Below are 17,471 nucleotides of genomic sequence, written 5' to 3' on the forward strand. Positions count from 1 at the left end.
GATTGAACTCCATTTAAAGTGGGCACGACGTGTAATTTCCCAATGCATTTCGAGCACCAAAGGCTCTTCACCAGGGGTTTTCTAGAACGAATAAAATGAGCAGCTTAACCAACTAATCCATTTATAATACTTGCCACATTATATGAATACGGAAACATAAAAATCACTTTAACCAGCATGTGACACACTTCATGTACCGTCCCCTGCCCCACACACAGTGTATTTTCAAGGGAAGGAGTGCATTCTCATGTATGTTTGTTCAACTTTCTAAAAGTGGCATTTTCAGAATTGACTTAAAATCCTACTTTACTATTGAAGAGGGTTTTAAATTACCTTTCTTTAGACACCAAACTTGACATTCCTAACTTCTCCCAATTATCACTTAATCACTTAATTAATGTAATAAGGTAACCCAATACAGATCAATTAATCAATTAGTACAGAAATTGACCTGGGCAGGGAAGAAACCAAAGACCAAATTAACAACACTGCAACTGAGCCCACAAGAAGATGGTTTAGGGCTTCCTCACATTCAAAAATATTTTCAACCCGCCTTCTTGGACTATTGTGGACACGCAATATCAGCACATGACTACGGGCTCAATTTTGATCTTCATTAAATGTTATTGGAAAAAAATACATATTTAAAATCTTTTATTAAAATCCCTAGGGTACCCAAACACTATAGATTTAAGACTCCCCGCACAATTCATGATAGATTCAATCAATTAAAGGAAGAGCATCAATTTACAACCTAACACCCAGAAACAAACTAAGACACTGCAGGGAACTAGGAGTTTCAATGGATCCACAGACTTTAAAAAGTTGGGAAAGGCTAGGAATTCATCTGATAAAAATGTTTCTAATACAAGGAGAGATGAAGTCTTGGGACCAAAACAGAAGAAGTATTGGCCTTAGTATTTTCATATCTTCAAACCTCGAGTCTAGTCAAAAAGCTACCACTTCCCAAGGGTTCATTTCCCAAAGCGGTAACTCATGCATTATATGTTAAACAAATGTTGGGAATGGGAACTGTTGGGAACTGGGATCCTGGAGCAACAATTTTATGATCAAATAGTCCAGAGAGCTCTTCTAAAAATACAGGAGACCACGGGGTATCATATAGACGCAGCCCAATGGAAGGACTATAATCAATGGTCCACTACAGCCATTCGCGGGACGAATTTCAAACGGATAGCACTCTTTTCCAAATAGCAACTATACTACACCCATGAAAAATTTCTCAAAATGGTCCCAGAAATATCATCAGGTTGTCTTAGATGTAATCAGTTAAAAGGGGACTGGTTTCATATCTGCTTCTCTTGCCCTAAACTGACCAACTACTGGACCCTAGGGTCTTTCAGTCGGTTAGTAGGCAACTTAAACATAGCATAGATCCCAACTCTATGGTTATTTTATTTGGAATCTCTAATCAAACTTTAACCTTGCGACAAAACTAATTTGTTTTTAATGCTTCTTTAATAACCAAGTCTCTGATTTTACAAAATTGGAAATCACGGGATCCACCAACATTTGCACAATGGGTAGCCAAAATGAGAAGCACAAAAGAAAGAGAAGAACTCTATTCCCTTAAGATAGGGGCTATCCAGAAATGTGTACAAATATGGGGAGAAGAATAAAATTAAAATCTGTAAGTACTGTAGCTATGAAATAGGCGAAGAAAAAGAAGTAGATAACTAGTGGTAGCTAGAAGAACTTTTAACATATCGTATATGTCATTACGGTCTGTTTCTTGTATCTTATGCATTTGTACTCTGGGATAGATGCCCCTTCTAACATCCAAGAACTACATTGCACATAACTATTTATTGTACTGGAATTATAAACTGTGGAGATATTGCTTTTTCTTTTTTGTATTATGGGTCTGTGATCTTTTGAACAAATAAAGTTAATTTAAAAAAACCTAACCCAATATTACCATGTAGGGCAGGCATTAATTTCAGAGTTTTTCACAACCAGGACATGTAAAACTTAAAAGTACATATCCAGCGTTTAAAATACACTGGACATTGTCCTCTGGGATTTGTAGGGCCTGGGAGTGACTCACATGTGTTAGAAAGGAAACTTTAAGCCTGGCAAAGGCCTCAGATGTGTTTACAGGGATACTTAGGTGGGGGGCACAAGGAGTGCTGCAGACCCACTAGTAGCATGTAAAGCCCCGAGTACTTGTGGGAACACTTTACTAGGGACTCATAAGTAAATTAAATGTGCCAATTGGGTGTAAGGCAATTTAAAAATGTTTAAAGGAGAGAGCGCAAGCACTTTAGCACTGGTCAGCAAAAAATAATTCAGCAAAAATAGGAGGGGTGAAAGCAAAAAGTGTAGGGCTAACCCTACAGAGAGGGCCAAGACCAACAATCTCTCTGGGTAGTCTCTCTGGCCTACATTATCGAACCTTTCCCCAGCTTACTTCCCTGCATCTTGTTTCCCTGTTCTTTCCATCATCTGCTGCTACCCTTCCATGCAATAAATCTTTCTCTGCAATGCAGTGGTTTACTACTCTGAGGTATCTCCTTCCACTGCTCTCTAACTTCCCATCTGAATCCTGCTTCCACCCATCCCCTTATTTACCTATTTTCCTTTCTACCAATCTAACCTTTTTCTTTCTCTTCACTGGTTCTTGGCCTTTTCTGACCCACCTTCTCAAAAGGAGTTGAGAGGTTGAAAATTTAAGACGAAAATACAATCAGCAGGAGGCACGAGTTCACTTTCAGATCAAATGTCGCTTAAGAGTGTATCTGGAAAACCAAACCAATAAGAGTGCAAATAACCAATTTGATCAAGATCTTAACAAAACCAGGATGACAGAAAGGGCATTCACATTATGGGGGCAGTAAAGCCCCACAAACGAGTGGGTCTAAATGATGTAAACGTCTATACAGAGAAAAACATACTTTCTTAAATCACTCAGAAAAATAGTAGGTCCAGTAGATTATTCAGAATAGTCGCTTTCCAGCAATGCTAACTTCTGTTAAAAGAATCTGTAATGCGCCAACTCACCCCTGAAGCAATATCCTAATGAAAAACAGATCCACCACCAAGAGTAGTGCACAGTGGAAGAGCAAGAAAGAGTTTGCACAACTAACAATAGTCTGACCAAATAGAATTAGCTTTGCGAAATAGGAGGATCTTGGTCTTCTCCCCATTCAACTTGAAGTAGTTTTCCTTCATCCCGGTGGCCACATTGGTCAAGCAATCTATAAATTGCATCTGGTTACTTCAACATTGTCAGCAATCGGTATTATCAATTTCGCATTGTCTGCAGAAGAGACTATGTTGATGCCACTGGCTCTCACAATAGCTGCAAAGGAGGCCATAAAGATGTTAAACAGCATTGAACTGAGGGACAAGCTTTGAGAACACAACAGGGAACTTGCACAATTGGATTTAAACAGAGGAAGATCGATTAGAGGAGATCAGCCTGAAAGAAAAAACTGCAATAATCTATGGGCCTTGAAAAGTAGGCCCATTTCATGCAATCTTTTGATCATAATTGGTATGAGAGACAGCATCAAAGGCTGCAGAAAGGTCAAGAAGGATGAGGGCAGCAGTCTTGATGACATGCATCAGTCAGATTCTGTCTGCCTGTCATACACTCATGAGAAAACTCCATCCAAGAAATTATGCTCTTTAAAATATTGGAACCAATAGTGTCCAGAACCTTTAAAGCATTAACCAGATAAAATAGGAATACAGATGACAATGTGCACAAAATGTAGATATATTGACCTTCGAAAATTGGGCAAACTTAGTTTAACTATAATGAAGGCGCTAAGCTAAGCATTATATGAGTTACATCAGTATTGTTGGTGTGTCTCATCGCTAAGAGTTTTAAAATGAATCAAACAACTGAAAAGAAACCCACACTCACATCTCTCATCATTTTGACTGCCTCTCTGGTCCTACCAAGTTTTCTTGAGCACATGGCCAGTCTCCTTTTAATGTATACCAACACGTTGGTGTCCCGCCCTGGAAAGAAAAAAAGAAGATGATCAACTGGAGTAGTAGAAATAAAAATAAAATTCATTCTGCAAAGGTTCTTTTAAAGATGTTTCCAGTGCAGGCATCATTGCCACAGAAGAGGATGCAGACAACTTTATCATTGATAAATTAGAAGGGACTTTCTAAAATGGCTACATTTGACACCGGAGGGTTGTAATCCCAAAGTTTAGCACAGTATGATGTGAAGAAAATTCTATGTGTTTTAAAACCTGTTTAAGTAATTGGATAAATATAAACAATACTTATCAGTAAGCATATTTAAATCACTACAAGTACCCCCAAAAAATGAAGGAAATAGTACAAATTCTTTTTTAATATGGCATTGTAGGCTAAAAGCATAGCAAGATATCGTTTTATTTTTTAACTGCTGGCGCGGAGCCAGTGGAGTGACGCTCCTCCGCCATTGAGCAGAAGCCGCTGCTGACATGTACAAACCAACAATGCCTCTTACAACAAATACAAGCATCATTCAAATCACCTTTCACAATATTTTAGAGCCCTCCTGCACTCTTACCCACATTTGATCCGTAAATCCAGGTTACGTAATTTCGACAGACAATAGATATCGTCCCAAACCAGTGATGTTGCCAGTGTTTTATTTGTATGTTACTTATGGTGCTTTGACAAATAGCTCTGATCATATGTTCATACACTTTCATTTCCAGAACAATCAGTAAAACAAAAGTCATATTTTGAAAGTAAAGTCACCATGCTTTTTTTATGACAAGTGAGTAAAAATATAACGGAAAACAACAATATACTGAAATTTAAGCCAGGCAGCTGGATACGAATACAAACAAACGTCTGGCATGAAGATGATCATTGGAAGTAATTTTTGTATAGGTCACTTTACAGTAGTTGATATAGACTTGGGGTAAAGAGAGGGCAGTATGTACATAGGAACAGGAAGCAACCCTGCTTCACCCAGGAGTGCATATGATTTAGATGGACAGGGCTTTAGGTGGCAAGAGGGATTTTTCCCTAATCTCATTATGCAGGTTCACCCAGGGAGGCAGATGGGTGCTTCTGAAGCAACTAATCTCACCAATAAACGAGAAGTGGTGCTAGTTTAGAATGGGTGCCGTGTCGGCTGTCGAGCCACATAGTTCTAATGAAATTGTGCGCAAATACGAGGTTTCACCAATTCTTTGAGTGCCTGCGCTAGAAACAGAACAAGGGCTATAAGTGTTGTAGAATTTTGCGGCAGAGGGAAATGCACCTCAAAAACTAAACCACAGCTCAGCTAAACACGACAACCATTAGCGTTGCTAAGTAATTATGAGCTACATTCATTACAAACGTTTGAAATATTACTCAAGCCAGCATAAATCTTTCTTTTTTTAAATTAATTTATTTATTGGTTTTACATGATAACATCATCAAGTCAACGTACATCTTATAGGCAAGGCCAGCGCACAGTATTTTGCTCTTTCAGTAACATTTCCAGAGAGACAAGTTTATTAACAGTAAACCACCCGCATTCTTTTTTTACTATATAGCTGCAGTTCGCATTAACATACTTCTGTCTCTGATTATGCCTCTTTACCCCCAACAAAACACATATAGCAGCTTTCACCTTATTGAGACACTGTGGTGCTTGCACATTATAATCACCTGCCTATCTGCTGTTACTTATACCCTAGGCTCTTCCAACTATCCTGGACCCGCTATCCATTCACTGGATCTCCCTTCATCTTGTACTGTAGTCCACCCTCTGGGATTCATGGCGGGACATCTCGCGTAGGGGCTGCCTCTTCTCTTGTCAACTCATACGTGCGATATAGGCTCCAGAAAGTCTTAGGGCGACTTCGGGGTGCCAGCAATTCACTATATAGTTCTGTTAGCATGTTACAGTACTTCAGATCCTTTTCCCAGTCTGCGAGTTTGGGGGGCGGTCCTTTTGCCTGGTTAATCACAATCCGGCCTTTTTTGCCAGTAGTAGCCCCATATCTACCAGTCTCCTTACCCCTCTGGGTAGCCGCTTCAAGTAGCCCAGCAAAGCCCGCATAGGGTCCATAGTCAACTCCGAGGTGATTACTTCCCCTAGTTTACTAAATATTTGTCCCCAGTAGTCCGCAGTTCTCAGGCATAGCCACGCTAAGTGCATAAACCCTGCTGGTGTTATTCTGCATCTGTCACAACACGCTGTATACCTTAATCCATAGCGTTGTAGCCTTTCAGTGGTGTAATACACTCTGTTGAGAAATTTGAACTGAATTCATCTATGCCTTCCATTTAACGCGATCTGTTTTGTACTTTCACAGCAGTACTTCCATATTGCATCGTCTATTTGCACTCCTAAGTCAGTTTGCCATTCTAGTCTGGCTTTCGGGTTAAAGTTTTTGCGGTATCCTATTGTGGCATTGCATAGTTTGGAGATCATCTTGACAGGGGATTCTGAACGCAGCATATATGTAAATGTAGCTACCTCCGGTGGCTCCAGTAAGTCGTCCCCTACCTGAGCTTTCAGCGCATGGCACACCCTATCATACTGAAAACACGCACTAACGGCGTGCTTGGGGGGCCTTGTGCCTCTATCTCTGTCCATTCACATGCTTTTCCATCTTTAAACAGGTCTCCTATTTCTTGTATACCTATTGAGTTTAGGTTCTTTATCACTGCTTGTTCCCTACATATCGGAGGCCAGCTGCACCATCCTACTGGAGTGATGGTCGAGTACTGTATTGCTTCAGCTTGTTGTGTAAGTAAGAAGTGCCACGCATGTACTGTGGCATTCACAGAGTCCAACACTCCTGTCCTTCGTGTGGGGGCTTTGTGAATTATAGCTGGGAGAGGCGTAGGGGAGGTTACCTTGTTCTCTATGTACAGATGAGGGAGTCCCGGTGTTTCGTGAATCCAGGCATGCACGTGCGAGCACTGCGCCACCCTATAATAAAGATATAGATCTGGGGCACCCAGTCCTCCCAGTGAATAGGGTAGTGTAAAAAAGTCCCATTTGACTCTTGCCTGTTTCCCAGCCCAAGTCAGCTTGATCAATAACATTCTAACTTTTGTAAAGAAGTGTTGGGGTAGAACCATCAGAATGTTTACAAAGAGGAATAAGAATCTTGGCAATACAACCATCTTCATGATGGACAAACGTCCCATTAAAGACGGGGGCAACCGTATCCAGCATTCTATGCCTTCCTCTAGGCCGCCCACCAGTTTCCCATAGTTCTCCGTAAATACCATGTCTTAGTCAGTGTGCACTTTGACACGTAGATACTGTACCGGATCCGTAGTCCACTAGAGCGGGTACTCAAGTTCAAACGGTCCTGCGACTGGGGTCAATGGGAATATAATAGATTTGGACCAGTTGTCTTTTAGTCCAGATAGTTCCCCATATCGTACCACTTCTCTGAGTACTGGTGCCATATTGCAAGCCAGTATAAATCTAATCCCTTAAAAACAGGAATATGGTACCAGTATCAAGTATTAGTATTTTAAAAGAGTCTAGTGGCTTGTAGATGTTCACTTGACAGGGTTTTGCAAGGCAAATCGCCGACCTTCAGTTTCAAGGCACACAGAAAACAGGTATGTCCACAGCCTACAGCCCAAAGTCCTGCTTTCATATATTTAACTACTCACCTTGCCGACAAGCTAAAAATCAATTATTTCTCATTCACGACTGCAAGTGGGAAATGTCATGCGACACTGCCCAGTTTCGGTCTCCCATAACTCCTGCCCATTTTAAGTATTGTCATATGGTCATCCTCACGCTATCATTCACAGTTAAGGATGGACAAGGACACGAAAATCACACGTTTGGTTCTTTTAGGGCATAAGCTCCAAACCCCATCCCCTCAGACCATTGACCTCACATTACCATTAAGCAAAGTAACATGCATCTGACCACGAGATCCATACACAAACAGCCATCTCAGTCGGATACAATCACCGTAAACAATTGCAGCTTAGCAGACTTAAAAACCATTGCTCCACTCATGCTTGGCTACCCTAAAGAATCGCATCTGCAGCACATTAATCTCATCAGACAGCAAAAACACACACCAACTACATTTCATGCTGATCAACGCTCTTTCCACAGTCCATCCAGCATAACAACTTCATATAGAACTTAAATGCCATAATCGTCATCAGGGACCTGGCTCTCTCAATCAGCCCGCATCCTCAAAATCTTCCTATCACAAGACAACAGTACCCAGAAATTTGGTCAAAGCAACAGAACAGGAGGCGGCATTATGGTTATTCAATGAAGATCTAGGCCCTGCACAATTCAGCAACAGCTCTTCCTGAGCTTCTTCTCTAGCTCATCAGATAGTATCACCTACCACCTCAACCGCAGACTAGCTGGAAGACCTCTTCCTCTGATGCGATCATTATCCTTGCATCAAAACCAAGACATTCTGTGAAGCTCTCCAACATAACCATTTCTCACACTAAGTATCTTCTATGACGCTTTGAAGAACAGACAGAGCTTGCCATTGTTGAAGGAGCCCAATGTCGACCCTTATGACCTCCAAAATGAATGTCCCACTTACCCACCTTCTGGTCCTCAGCATGTATGTGCAGAAGGTCCCTCCCACGCCACACATCAGAATATCAAGAGCAATATCTACCTCCCCGACTACTAATCTGGTCGAGACCACAATCCAGCACATAGACGACAGCTGTTCAGTGGTCAAACAAGGACAACCCTTTTGTTATTGTCCTGCACAGACTCTCAGCGGTCTTCAGAACTGTAATCATCATGAGCTGCTGAATACTCCCTCCTAAAAAATCTGCTTCAATAACATTCTCCTGTAGTGGTCTTCATGCAGTCTGAAGAACAGTTTGCAGTCCATCCAGATGTAGTCCTGTAGATCCAAACCTATGTCACTAACCCCAATATTGCCCAAGGATCCATCCTTTCTCTTACAACCTTCAATCCCCACTTGACAACCTGACAAAAACAGCAAGATTCATCACAATGTGGGTCTTATCTGGTTGTGACATCAACCATCTGAAGAACTGTCTCAATATAAGAAAATCCTGGATATCAAAGCCATTCCTCAATATTAACCTTTGGAAGAGGAGTCTGTGATCCTCGCCAGTGACAACCAGTGGGATCAAATGAAGTCTGGCTCTCAACACTGAATCTCAGATTCATCCTACAGCTTGCCGATAGTGATACATCTCCGGGATTCTACACTAAAAGCAGCATCTGCTTCAGACTCCACATTGCAAAGACAAAGCAAACTGCCTGGGTTCAGCCGTCACTGCTCTGCCAAATGATTTCTCTTTAAGGTTCAGGCATTAGAACTGCTCTCCGAGCACTGCACCCATTACATCTCAATAGAGGATACAACATGCTTGCCATTATCCCAGAGTCCCACTTAATCCTATGGAACAGAGTCTTCCTTGCTGTAGTCTGTGGGATTAAAGGGCTAAAGAAGCCGGACAGCATCACCCTCATTATCAGAGCACTTGATCTGCTCCCGCCACAAGCTAACATCACATTCAAAGTTAGCTGCTTCATCTGTAAAGCAGTGAACTCGAGCACTCCACCATACCTGGGAAATAAGACAAACATCTTCAGAGGGTTTTTAACAGCTGAACAAGCACCATGATTAAGACCATCAAATGGAGAAGACAACAGATCTGCAACGCAGCGGATATTGGAATCCAAACCTCATCAACTCCTGCAGTTTTCTTCCACTTCCAGAAATAACTTAGTCATATCTAATAAAACAACTCCTCTGTTATAAGGCAAAAGGGGGGCAGAGGGCTCAATGGATCACTTGTAATTCCATTCACTTCCATTTTGTAATTTCTCTCTGAGCTAGTGATTATTCCGTCCCTTTGAGCCATTATTGCTCATTGCCTTTCGTTGTACAGATATGTTTGAGCTTTAAAATGACCTACACACTTGAAGCATCTCACTTTATGCCTTAGTGCCTGACTGAAGCAGACAGTAAGCATATGTAGCCAATGGCAAACTGTAGCACGTTTATCTCTTTCCTGGCAACATGCACACAACAAAAGTGGATAAACTTCAACCTGGAAAGTTCCAGCTGCCAAATGTTAGCACCATCTTTAAGCCATTTTTTTTTTTAAATAATAGAATGCAGAGAGAGTGCACAGGTGTTTCTATTTAAAGTAGTACTCTTTAGCATCTAGTTAGTTTTAACTCACTGTTAAGATTCTTTCCACGTAAAGAAATATAATCGAAAAATCATCAATAACAAGCCTATTTCCACCAGCAGGTTCTGACTTAAAACTCAAAAGAGCACTACTGGTATTACCCATCGCTGTGAAGCACATTTAGTGACGGCTTACAGTGTGAATTAAATTTTCTCTCTAATCTTTACAATGTTCCATATAGTCTAAAGTGCTGATGTAGGCACTGCCTCACACACAAGAACCAAACACAAGAATCGTAAGTTACAAAGTAACATCATAGGAAAAACAATCTTTAAAATTGCATATCTCCGGTTTTACTAGTTTGATTTATTTTTCATTTTGGTATTAATAATTTATTAAATTTTACTCTATTTTTCTAAACTGGTGTGGGATTTTTCTTGTGTTTCCACTTTATTTTATTTAAGTGCTGTATAAATTAATTTCTATAAAAAGACATACACTACGAATGTACGTTTTTCAATGGGCGTAGCACATCTTACATTTCATTTTGCTTGATGATCAGCTAAATGTATTGTTTGAAAGTTATTTTTTCGTATTTTGTTTCCTGAAGTTGTTACTGAAATAAAATTGTTGACACTAATTTAGTTGCAACTCTTAGACGGGAATCATTGGCCTGAAACCCAAAACACAGCAGATATTTACCACAACATATTCAAGGGAGGGCAGGCCTCAAAGGGCAAATTCAAAGATTTCCCAGGTAAGCCTGTTCTTCTGCAAGGCGTTTTGACCCAGGCAGATTAGGTCACATCAGCGTCATAACATTCGGAGACATTGATGTAAGAATAGCTTGGTAATCTTAGTATTATGCCTGCTTGAAAAGAGGCGTTTACTGTGTATCTCTAAAGTCCCTGAAGTCCACCACTGGTGTTCAGGAGAGATTATTCTATACAGCTGCTAAAATAGTGTGGCTCAATCAATCTAACATCTGTTACAGCAGAGTGTTGATAATTTGTAATGGTTATTTATTTATTTAGAAAGTTTTATAAAGCGCGAACATGACCCTTGCGGGTATCAGACAGCTGTACACAGTGCGAAAGCATGAATAAACTATACACTAGATGTCAGCACAATGACACCATAAGGAGTACACAATCAAGATCAGGGACCTGGTAGTGGGGCTAGATCCATTTCTCCTAGGGTGTAAAATATTTCCTGTAACATTCAGCAAAACAAGCAAAAGTGAACTCGACACAACATAATAAAATAATTGACAAGCCGGTAGGGTGAGGGCCCTCGGGTAAAATAACAATTAACAACCAAACATAAAATAAATGGAGAACGATATGTTGGGATAAATGTCAGGTCTGTCAACAAGGGGACATGTACAAGAGAACATGATGCTGCAGTTAATGATCACTCAGGAAAATAATTTGGCCTGTTTCTTGAAATAGGCAGTGGAAGGACTGGCTCTAATCTCAGTAGGAAGAGCGTTCCAAATTCTAGGTGCAAAGTCGGAGAAAGCACGCTTGTACGTAATTTTCTTCTTGAATTTGAGAGGTTTCAAGAGAAGTGTGGACGTACTTCTTAAGTTACGACTTGAGCCAGAAAGAACGAGCTTGTTCGTCAGATAGGCCGGAGTGTTATAATGCAAGGCTTTATGCGTGAGGCAAGCTATTTTAAAACGAATCCTCGCTCCAATAGACAGCCAGTTAAGCTGCACAAGGTCAGGTGTAATGTGATCATGTGTTTTTGGAGCCTGTGATGATCCTGGCCGAAGCGTTGAGAATGGCTCTGAGAGGGGCCTAGCTCGCTTTAGGCAGTCTAGCAAGGGTCACCAGACCATATTCAAGATGTGAGATCACCAGCGATTGTACTGCAGGTTGTATGTCTTCGGTCGGAAGGAAAGGTTTCATTTTCTTGAGGGTGTTAAGTTGAAAGTTGGCACCCTTAATAGTGGCACTGATGTGAGTTTGCATATTAAGTAATTTGTCCAAGGTAATGCCCCCGATTTAGCGGAATCAACCACATGAGGGGTGCAGTTAAGGGCTGTGAGTTGCTTAGCCAGTCCAGGGTAAGTGCAAAGTGATTATTGGGGGCAATCAGCAGGAATTCAGTTTTGCGGGGGTTAGAATGTAGGTGCAACATTGTAAATTAACTTTGTGCAGTGTCACAGCATGTTCCATGATTGTATCTGAAGGACTTAAAACATGGTGTTTCAGCAACTTGGACCCAGTCAAATGTCTTAAAAGCATGTTCCTTGGTGACTATACTTAAGGCCCAATATGTCATGTAACTGTCCTCCGAACCGCATGAAAATTTCTAAGCCACACAGGTGTACATGTATAAGACTCTACAATAGCCTTGGGCTGCTAGGACCAATAGGATGTCTGCACATGTGTAAGCAGCACATGCCTGGTCCAAGGGGAGTCAATAAGTACTAAGGGAAACTTGCTCACTGTTCCGGGCTGAACTAGACTGTGGGATACAGACTATTACAATTTTGCAGATCCATTCTGGGGCTGTCTGTTGATGTCTGTAAGAGGTGGACGATACACGGATACAGATATCCATCATACTGGGTGGTGCAAAGTTAGGTACATAGTAACCTGAAAGACTGGGCTGGTGCAAAGGGGTTTCCCCATTCAGCTAATTTATGATGCTTATAATAAATGAGTCTGATGGGACCGCATAAGTGATAATGTCAAAATTATTCCTTCTAATTGGACGCACTAGATGAAATAATTGGAAATTGTAAAATCTCAACATATTAGAAGTTTATGTCTATCAATAGTAAACCTCTATGTATGCATAATGAATAAAGTAAAAGATTGGAAAGAGATATGGGATAAAAACTTAACAGCCTGGAGGGTGCAGAAGTGGAACCACATGAAGTTCAAATGGCATGAGTAGCAGAGGAATACAAGAATTTTTACTGATGTGGCACAGCACCAGCAATCTTATAGCGACTTTAGAGCGCTTTGAGATGCTCTGTAGAGGAGGAGGAAACCGAAGAGAAGGAAGGAAGGGAATGCAAATCAATATAGCAGGATAGAAAAAGAAGGATAATACTCGTCATATGTATCAGATGGATGAAAGTAGTGTTCATGTAATGCCCTCTCTGTCCATAAGATGGCGTACAACCACTGAAACAAGATTGTCCGCTCTATTTCTCATTTACAGCCAGTCACTTCTTGCAACACTTGATAATTGTTCAAACTTTGGCAGTGTGGGATATCTCGTTAACTCATGATGACTCTCCCCCTTCATCACTATGGTTGTGCGCATGTTACTAGCCCAACAAACACAATTTAAGAAACGGCGCGTTCCAATCAGAGCAGAAACACATTTAGAGGGAACTTTCTCTAAGAATAAGGTGAAATACTGGATAGGGGCTTCGTTCTACATGGTAGTGGAATGATGAATGACTGCGGGTGGGGCCTTACTGTGCTGGGCTTCATACTGCGCGCCGTGATGCTGCAGCTGCTGGCTTCGCCTGTAGCATCCCTCGCCTGCCTTCAGCGCCTGCTTAAACAGCTTTTCTGCTTCGATGATCGTTGTTGCTTCTTCTTCTGCCAACAAAATATATGCTGTGGCACAACTGTCAACACAAAACAAGCACACACAGTTAATTAACAGCAGGAAGCGAAGAAGAAAAAGTTGGTGGTTGAGCAGCAATGCAGCCTCGGAGGGTTAGAGGTCTTGAGTACAACACATGATGCTCAGGTGCCCAGCAGCAACCCAAGGCCCGGGCAGATAGCCATTCCACAAGGAATGCGTAGCTCTCCATTTCAACCTCCGCAGCTGAATGGAGTAGGCGCCTGAGCAGACATGTAATTGCTAATACAGCGGCACAGTGGAAATGATGGGCTTTAATTAAAAGGAATGTGAATAAAGATACAGAATTTAACAAAAGAATCACAAAGGGTAAAATTAAGAGCTTGTTTAATGTAATGAGGCGACTTATTAACTTACACATGGTGCGGCAATACAAAAAGAACATTCTACAGTTAAAACGGGCAGCATCATAAATGTCGAAATTTGAAATGACACGGTCATTCTTTGTAAAACCTTAACTACCCGGCAAGAGTGCATCACCTCATTTAATGCAAGTTTTCTCAAACAATATGCCACCAAGGTGCCCTTAAAATCCACAATAAGATCTTGTTAAAAAGTCCTATATGAATATACTTAAGTATGTACCTCACATAATCAAACCGGACTTGAAGTTTGGAAGAGGTGCCAAATAAAGTTCATGGAATTTGTCACTTACTCATTTAACTCTAATGCTTCGTGTGCTGCTGAAATTCTGGCTTGAGGGTTTCTTTCTCTCCAGGCTTTCTGCATTACTGGTCAACAAACAGAACAGAGTATCTCAGTCGATCAAGTTTACCAATTTACAAAAATTAATCAGTTTAAAATAATTACGTTAACATTAAACGAGACGCAAACTATACAAAATTCCCCTTACTCTTGTGTGAGTGAAAAGTCTGAGTAATGAGCACAATTTAGCAAAACAACATTGGTGTGAGGCTTTGGGAGAAGTGCTGTATACAGCATTAGTAACATACCACTGAAAGGCTACACTTTAGGAACAGTCTGTATGTAGTTTATAAAGTAATTGTATTTACAAGGCAGTGTTTCTGCGAATCCCTACGACCAGTCTCTGAGCAGTGCCAGGTTGATGCATCTGGCACACTGCAAAGACCTGGAGTGGGCACAGCACGGATCTGGTGTAAATTCAGAATAGCGACGCAGCCTGGCCAATAAGACACCCGGCCCTGGACCGTTCATCTAGGTTCGGGGTCAGGCTTCCAGGCACAATTTCGGAAAGAATTCAGCTATTTCACACAAAATAATGAACAAGACTAATGGAACCTTCTGACAGATGTTATAATGACTCACACGGAGAGACATCTGTGTGAAGCTCACAAGTTGAAGTGGTTGGGAGGAATCCGCCTTCCCTCCTTAGGCTGATGAAATTTGTTCCATTGATTTGATAACATCAAAATATAATCTGTTCTTGCAATAATTACGTTTGAAATTATGGTAGTAGAAAGGGCCTAGATTATAATTATTTAGAGCGTGTTTACACTGCTCAGAGTTTGATCAGATTACTATTGGAGCTCAGATTCAGTGTGGATCCCCATAACTATTTCAGCAAACTTGTCTTTCAGTAGAAATAAATGTTAGAAACTGCCTGTGCTCCAAACCGGATGTTTCCTACAATCACATTTATACTGCAATTACATTCATATAGTACTTAATTCCCCATAGGCGGTGTAGACACATTGTCAGTAGACAGCAGCATGGCAGAATGGATTTTGGACCATGAAGGACAGCTTGGTCAGAAGAAAATGCTCTTGACATTGGCTGTCTGCCTCAGTCGTAGAAACAAGCATTGGTAAAGCCAATAGGTCTCGCCTACGACAGCTATTAGCTCTGGCAATGTTTTGCAGCCATGCTGCACGCAGCGTGGATGCTTTGCGGTGTGGCTAAAACTCATTTTAAGAAGCAGTATGGTGCAGCCAGGTGTAATGTGTTTTTTTTTTTTTACAGTGCAGGACCCACTAGATGCATTGTTGGCTTTTTTTTAAATTATTACCTTTAGCCGCACGGAACAGCAGCCACGCGGCACAGCAGCCGCGCCGCTATATAGCATGGCTACAAATAATTGCCAAATTTGGAAATGCCCATAATGTACAGCATGAGAAGAAGGCAATGGCAGAGCCAACAGTCTCAAAGGCGAGACCTATTGACTTTGCCATTGCTGGTAAGGCCTCAGCACAACACCTCTGTGATTCTGAGCAAATCAGTGAATCTCCTGATGCGTGACAATAAAAAAAACATGACATCTGGCAAAAAATTCTATTGCATAAAGAAAGTAATTGCGCCCATTATCATGTCTTAGTGAAAATACATTTGGAAGCAGATACCATCTGTTGTCAAGATAACAGCAGATAATAGCTGTTGGCATAATTCATAGTAAAACGTAGCTACAAATGGCAAGAACCACATGAAAGAAAGAAAATAAAAGCAGTGCCTCCATTACAAAGCGATTAGCAGAAGCACTGCAATTAAGCTGGAGCAATCAGTACTTGCTCCATGCTAAAGCTGAAAGAAGAGGAAGTGGAGCCAGCATGTGCTGGCCAATTAGAAGGCAGTATATAAGAGTGACAAAGAAGCTAAGAAATGTTAAGAAATGGGCAGACTGCAAGCCCCTTGGTGTGAACAATATCTCTCGCAAGTGAGAGCACATGCATGAGCACGTAGGTGAGACCTAAAAATGGTGTAGGCGCTTACTTGCATAGTGACATTTAAAATATATTTGGAAGATTCAAAATGAGGTATATAAATTACTGTTGTCCATTTAAACAACACTGCAGTGCACCAAAGGCACAAATGAGTAAACCGCTACATGGTTGTTGATTGAACACACCATCACTTTGGAAAAGAATCCTTGGTAACGCGATACGAACAACAAAATGTGGATGATTATCATCCTTTATTGTTCTAGGCAATACTACAACTCTTTATCCTACTACTTCCCTTTGTCAATCACAAATATTTTGTCTCTTCGATCTTCCCTGCCTCAGTTTCAGTGCTATCACTGCTATATCGGGTCATGATTTGACTTGTGAAATAGAGAGATAAGAAATGTAACCCAGTGGGAACCACACTTGTCATAAGACCACAAATGTAACCTCCCTAATAAAAGCTGACAGGTTTATAGTGAAAAGTCTCGACAATATTGCAAATGGTCTACAATAGAGACATTTCCCAATAGCCAAGGGTCTCAATTTATTATTTTTCATTAAAAGATTTTTTATAAGATTATCACAAGGGATGTTGACCACACTTTACAGAGACGTGATGCAGGGTAAAGTCAGCACACAATCACATTTCTGAAATTAGATTGTTGACAGACTGCGATAGGTATTCCAGATTGTGCGTACATGATTTTGCAATTAATAAAAGCACTTACAGCCAAAGAAAGAAAAGGGGCTAATCCAGTGCCACATTGCTACAAAAAGGTAAGAGTCGTACAAGGCAGTCGTGGAAAGCTGATTCCTCTGCAGAGAAAGGGAATGAAAAAGGATTTCATGTCATAAATATTATGAACAGTGGATAGTAGAGAAAGAAAAAAACCTATCAATGTAAAGAGTCTACATTGCTGGAGAGGGGGAAAAGAAAGGAAGTTTTTGGGAGCCAGGATTGCAGTACATATTGGGTCAGAAGCAAAGATTCAAATATCTACTTGGGCAAATTGATTCAGGCAAGAGAAAGCCATATGCCCTGAACCCGACAGACGAGAGGCTCATGACGTGCTAACCTGAGTTAGGGGGATGTGATTTTTCAGCCAGGTT

At 41.0% G+C, this 17,471-nt stretch overlaps 1 protein-coding gene across 12 annotated transcripts in view; it reads right to left on the reverse strand.

The window, feature by feature from the left end:
• ST7 (suppression of tumorigenicity 7) overlaps positions 1–17,471 on the reverse strand; it is a 614,758-nt gene that overhangs the window by 122,930 nt on the left and 474,357 nt on the right. For all 12 annotated transcript variants that reach the window (XM_085653135.1, XM_085653132.1, XM_085653133.1 and 9 more), the window contains exons 6-8: positions 14,378–14,453; positions 13,551–13,705; positions 3,893–3,990 (exon numbers count right to left, since the gene is read on the reverse strand). In XM_085653135.1, coding sequence (XP_085509261.1) covers positions 3,893–3,990; positions 13,551–13,705; positions 14,378–14,453 — 329 coding nt within the window. The remainder of the gene's footprint in view (positions 1–3,892; positions 3,991–13,550; positions 13,706–14,377; positions 14,454–17,471) is intronic.

This window comes from Triturus cristatus, chromosome 4_1 (genome assembly GCF_964204655.1).
Source record: "Triturus cristatus chromosome 4_1, aTriCri1.1, whole genome shotgun sequence".
In the NCBI taxonomy this organism is placed as follows: domain Eukaryota; kingdom Metazoa; phylum Chordata; class Amphibia; order Caudata; family Salamandridae; genus Triturus; species Triturus cristatus.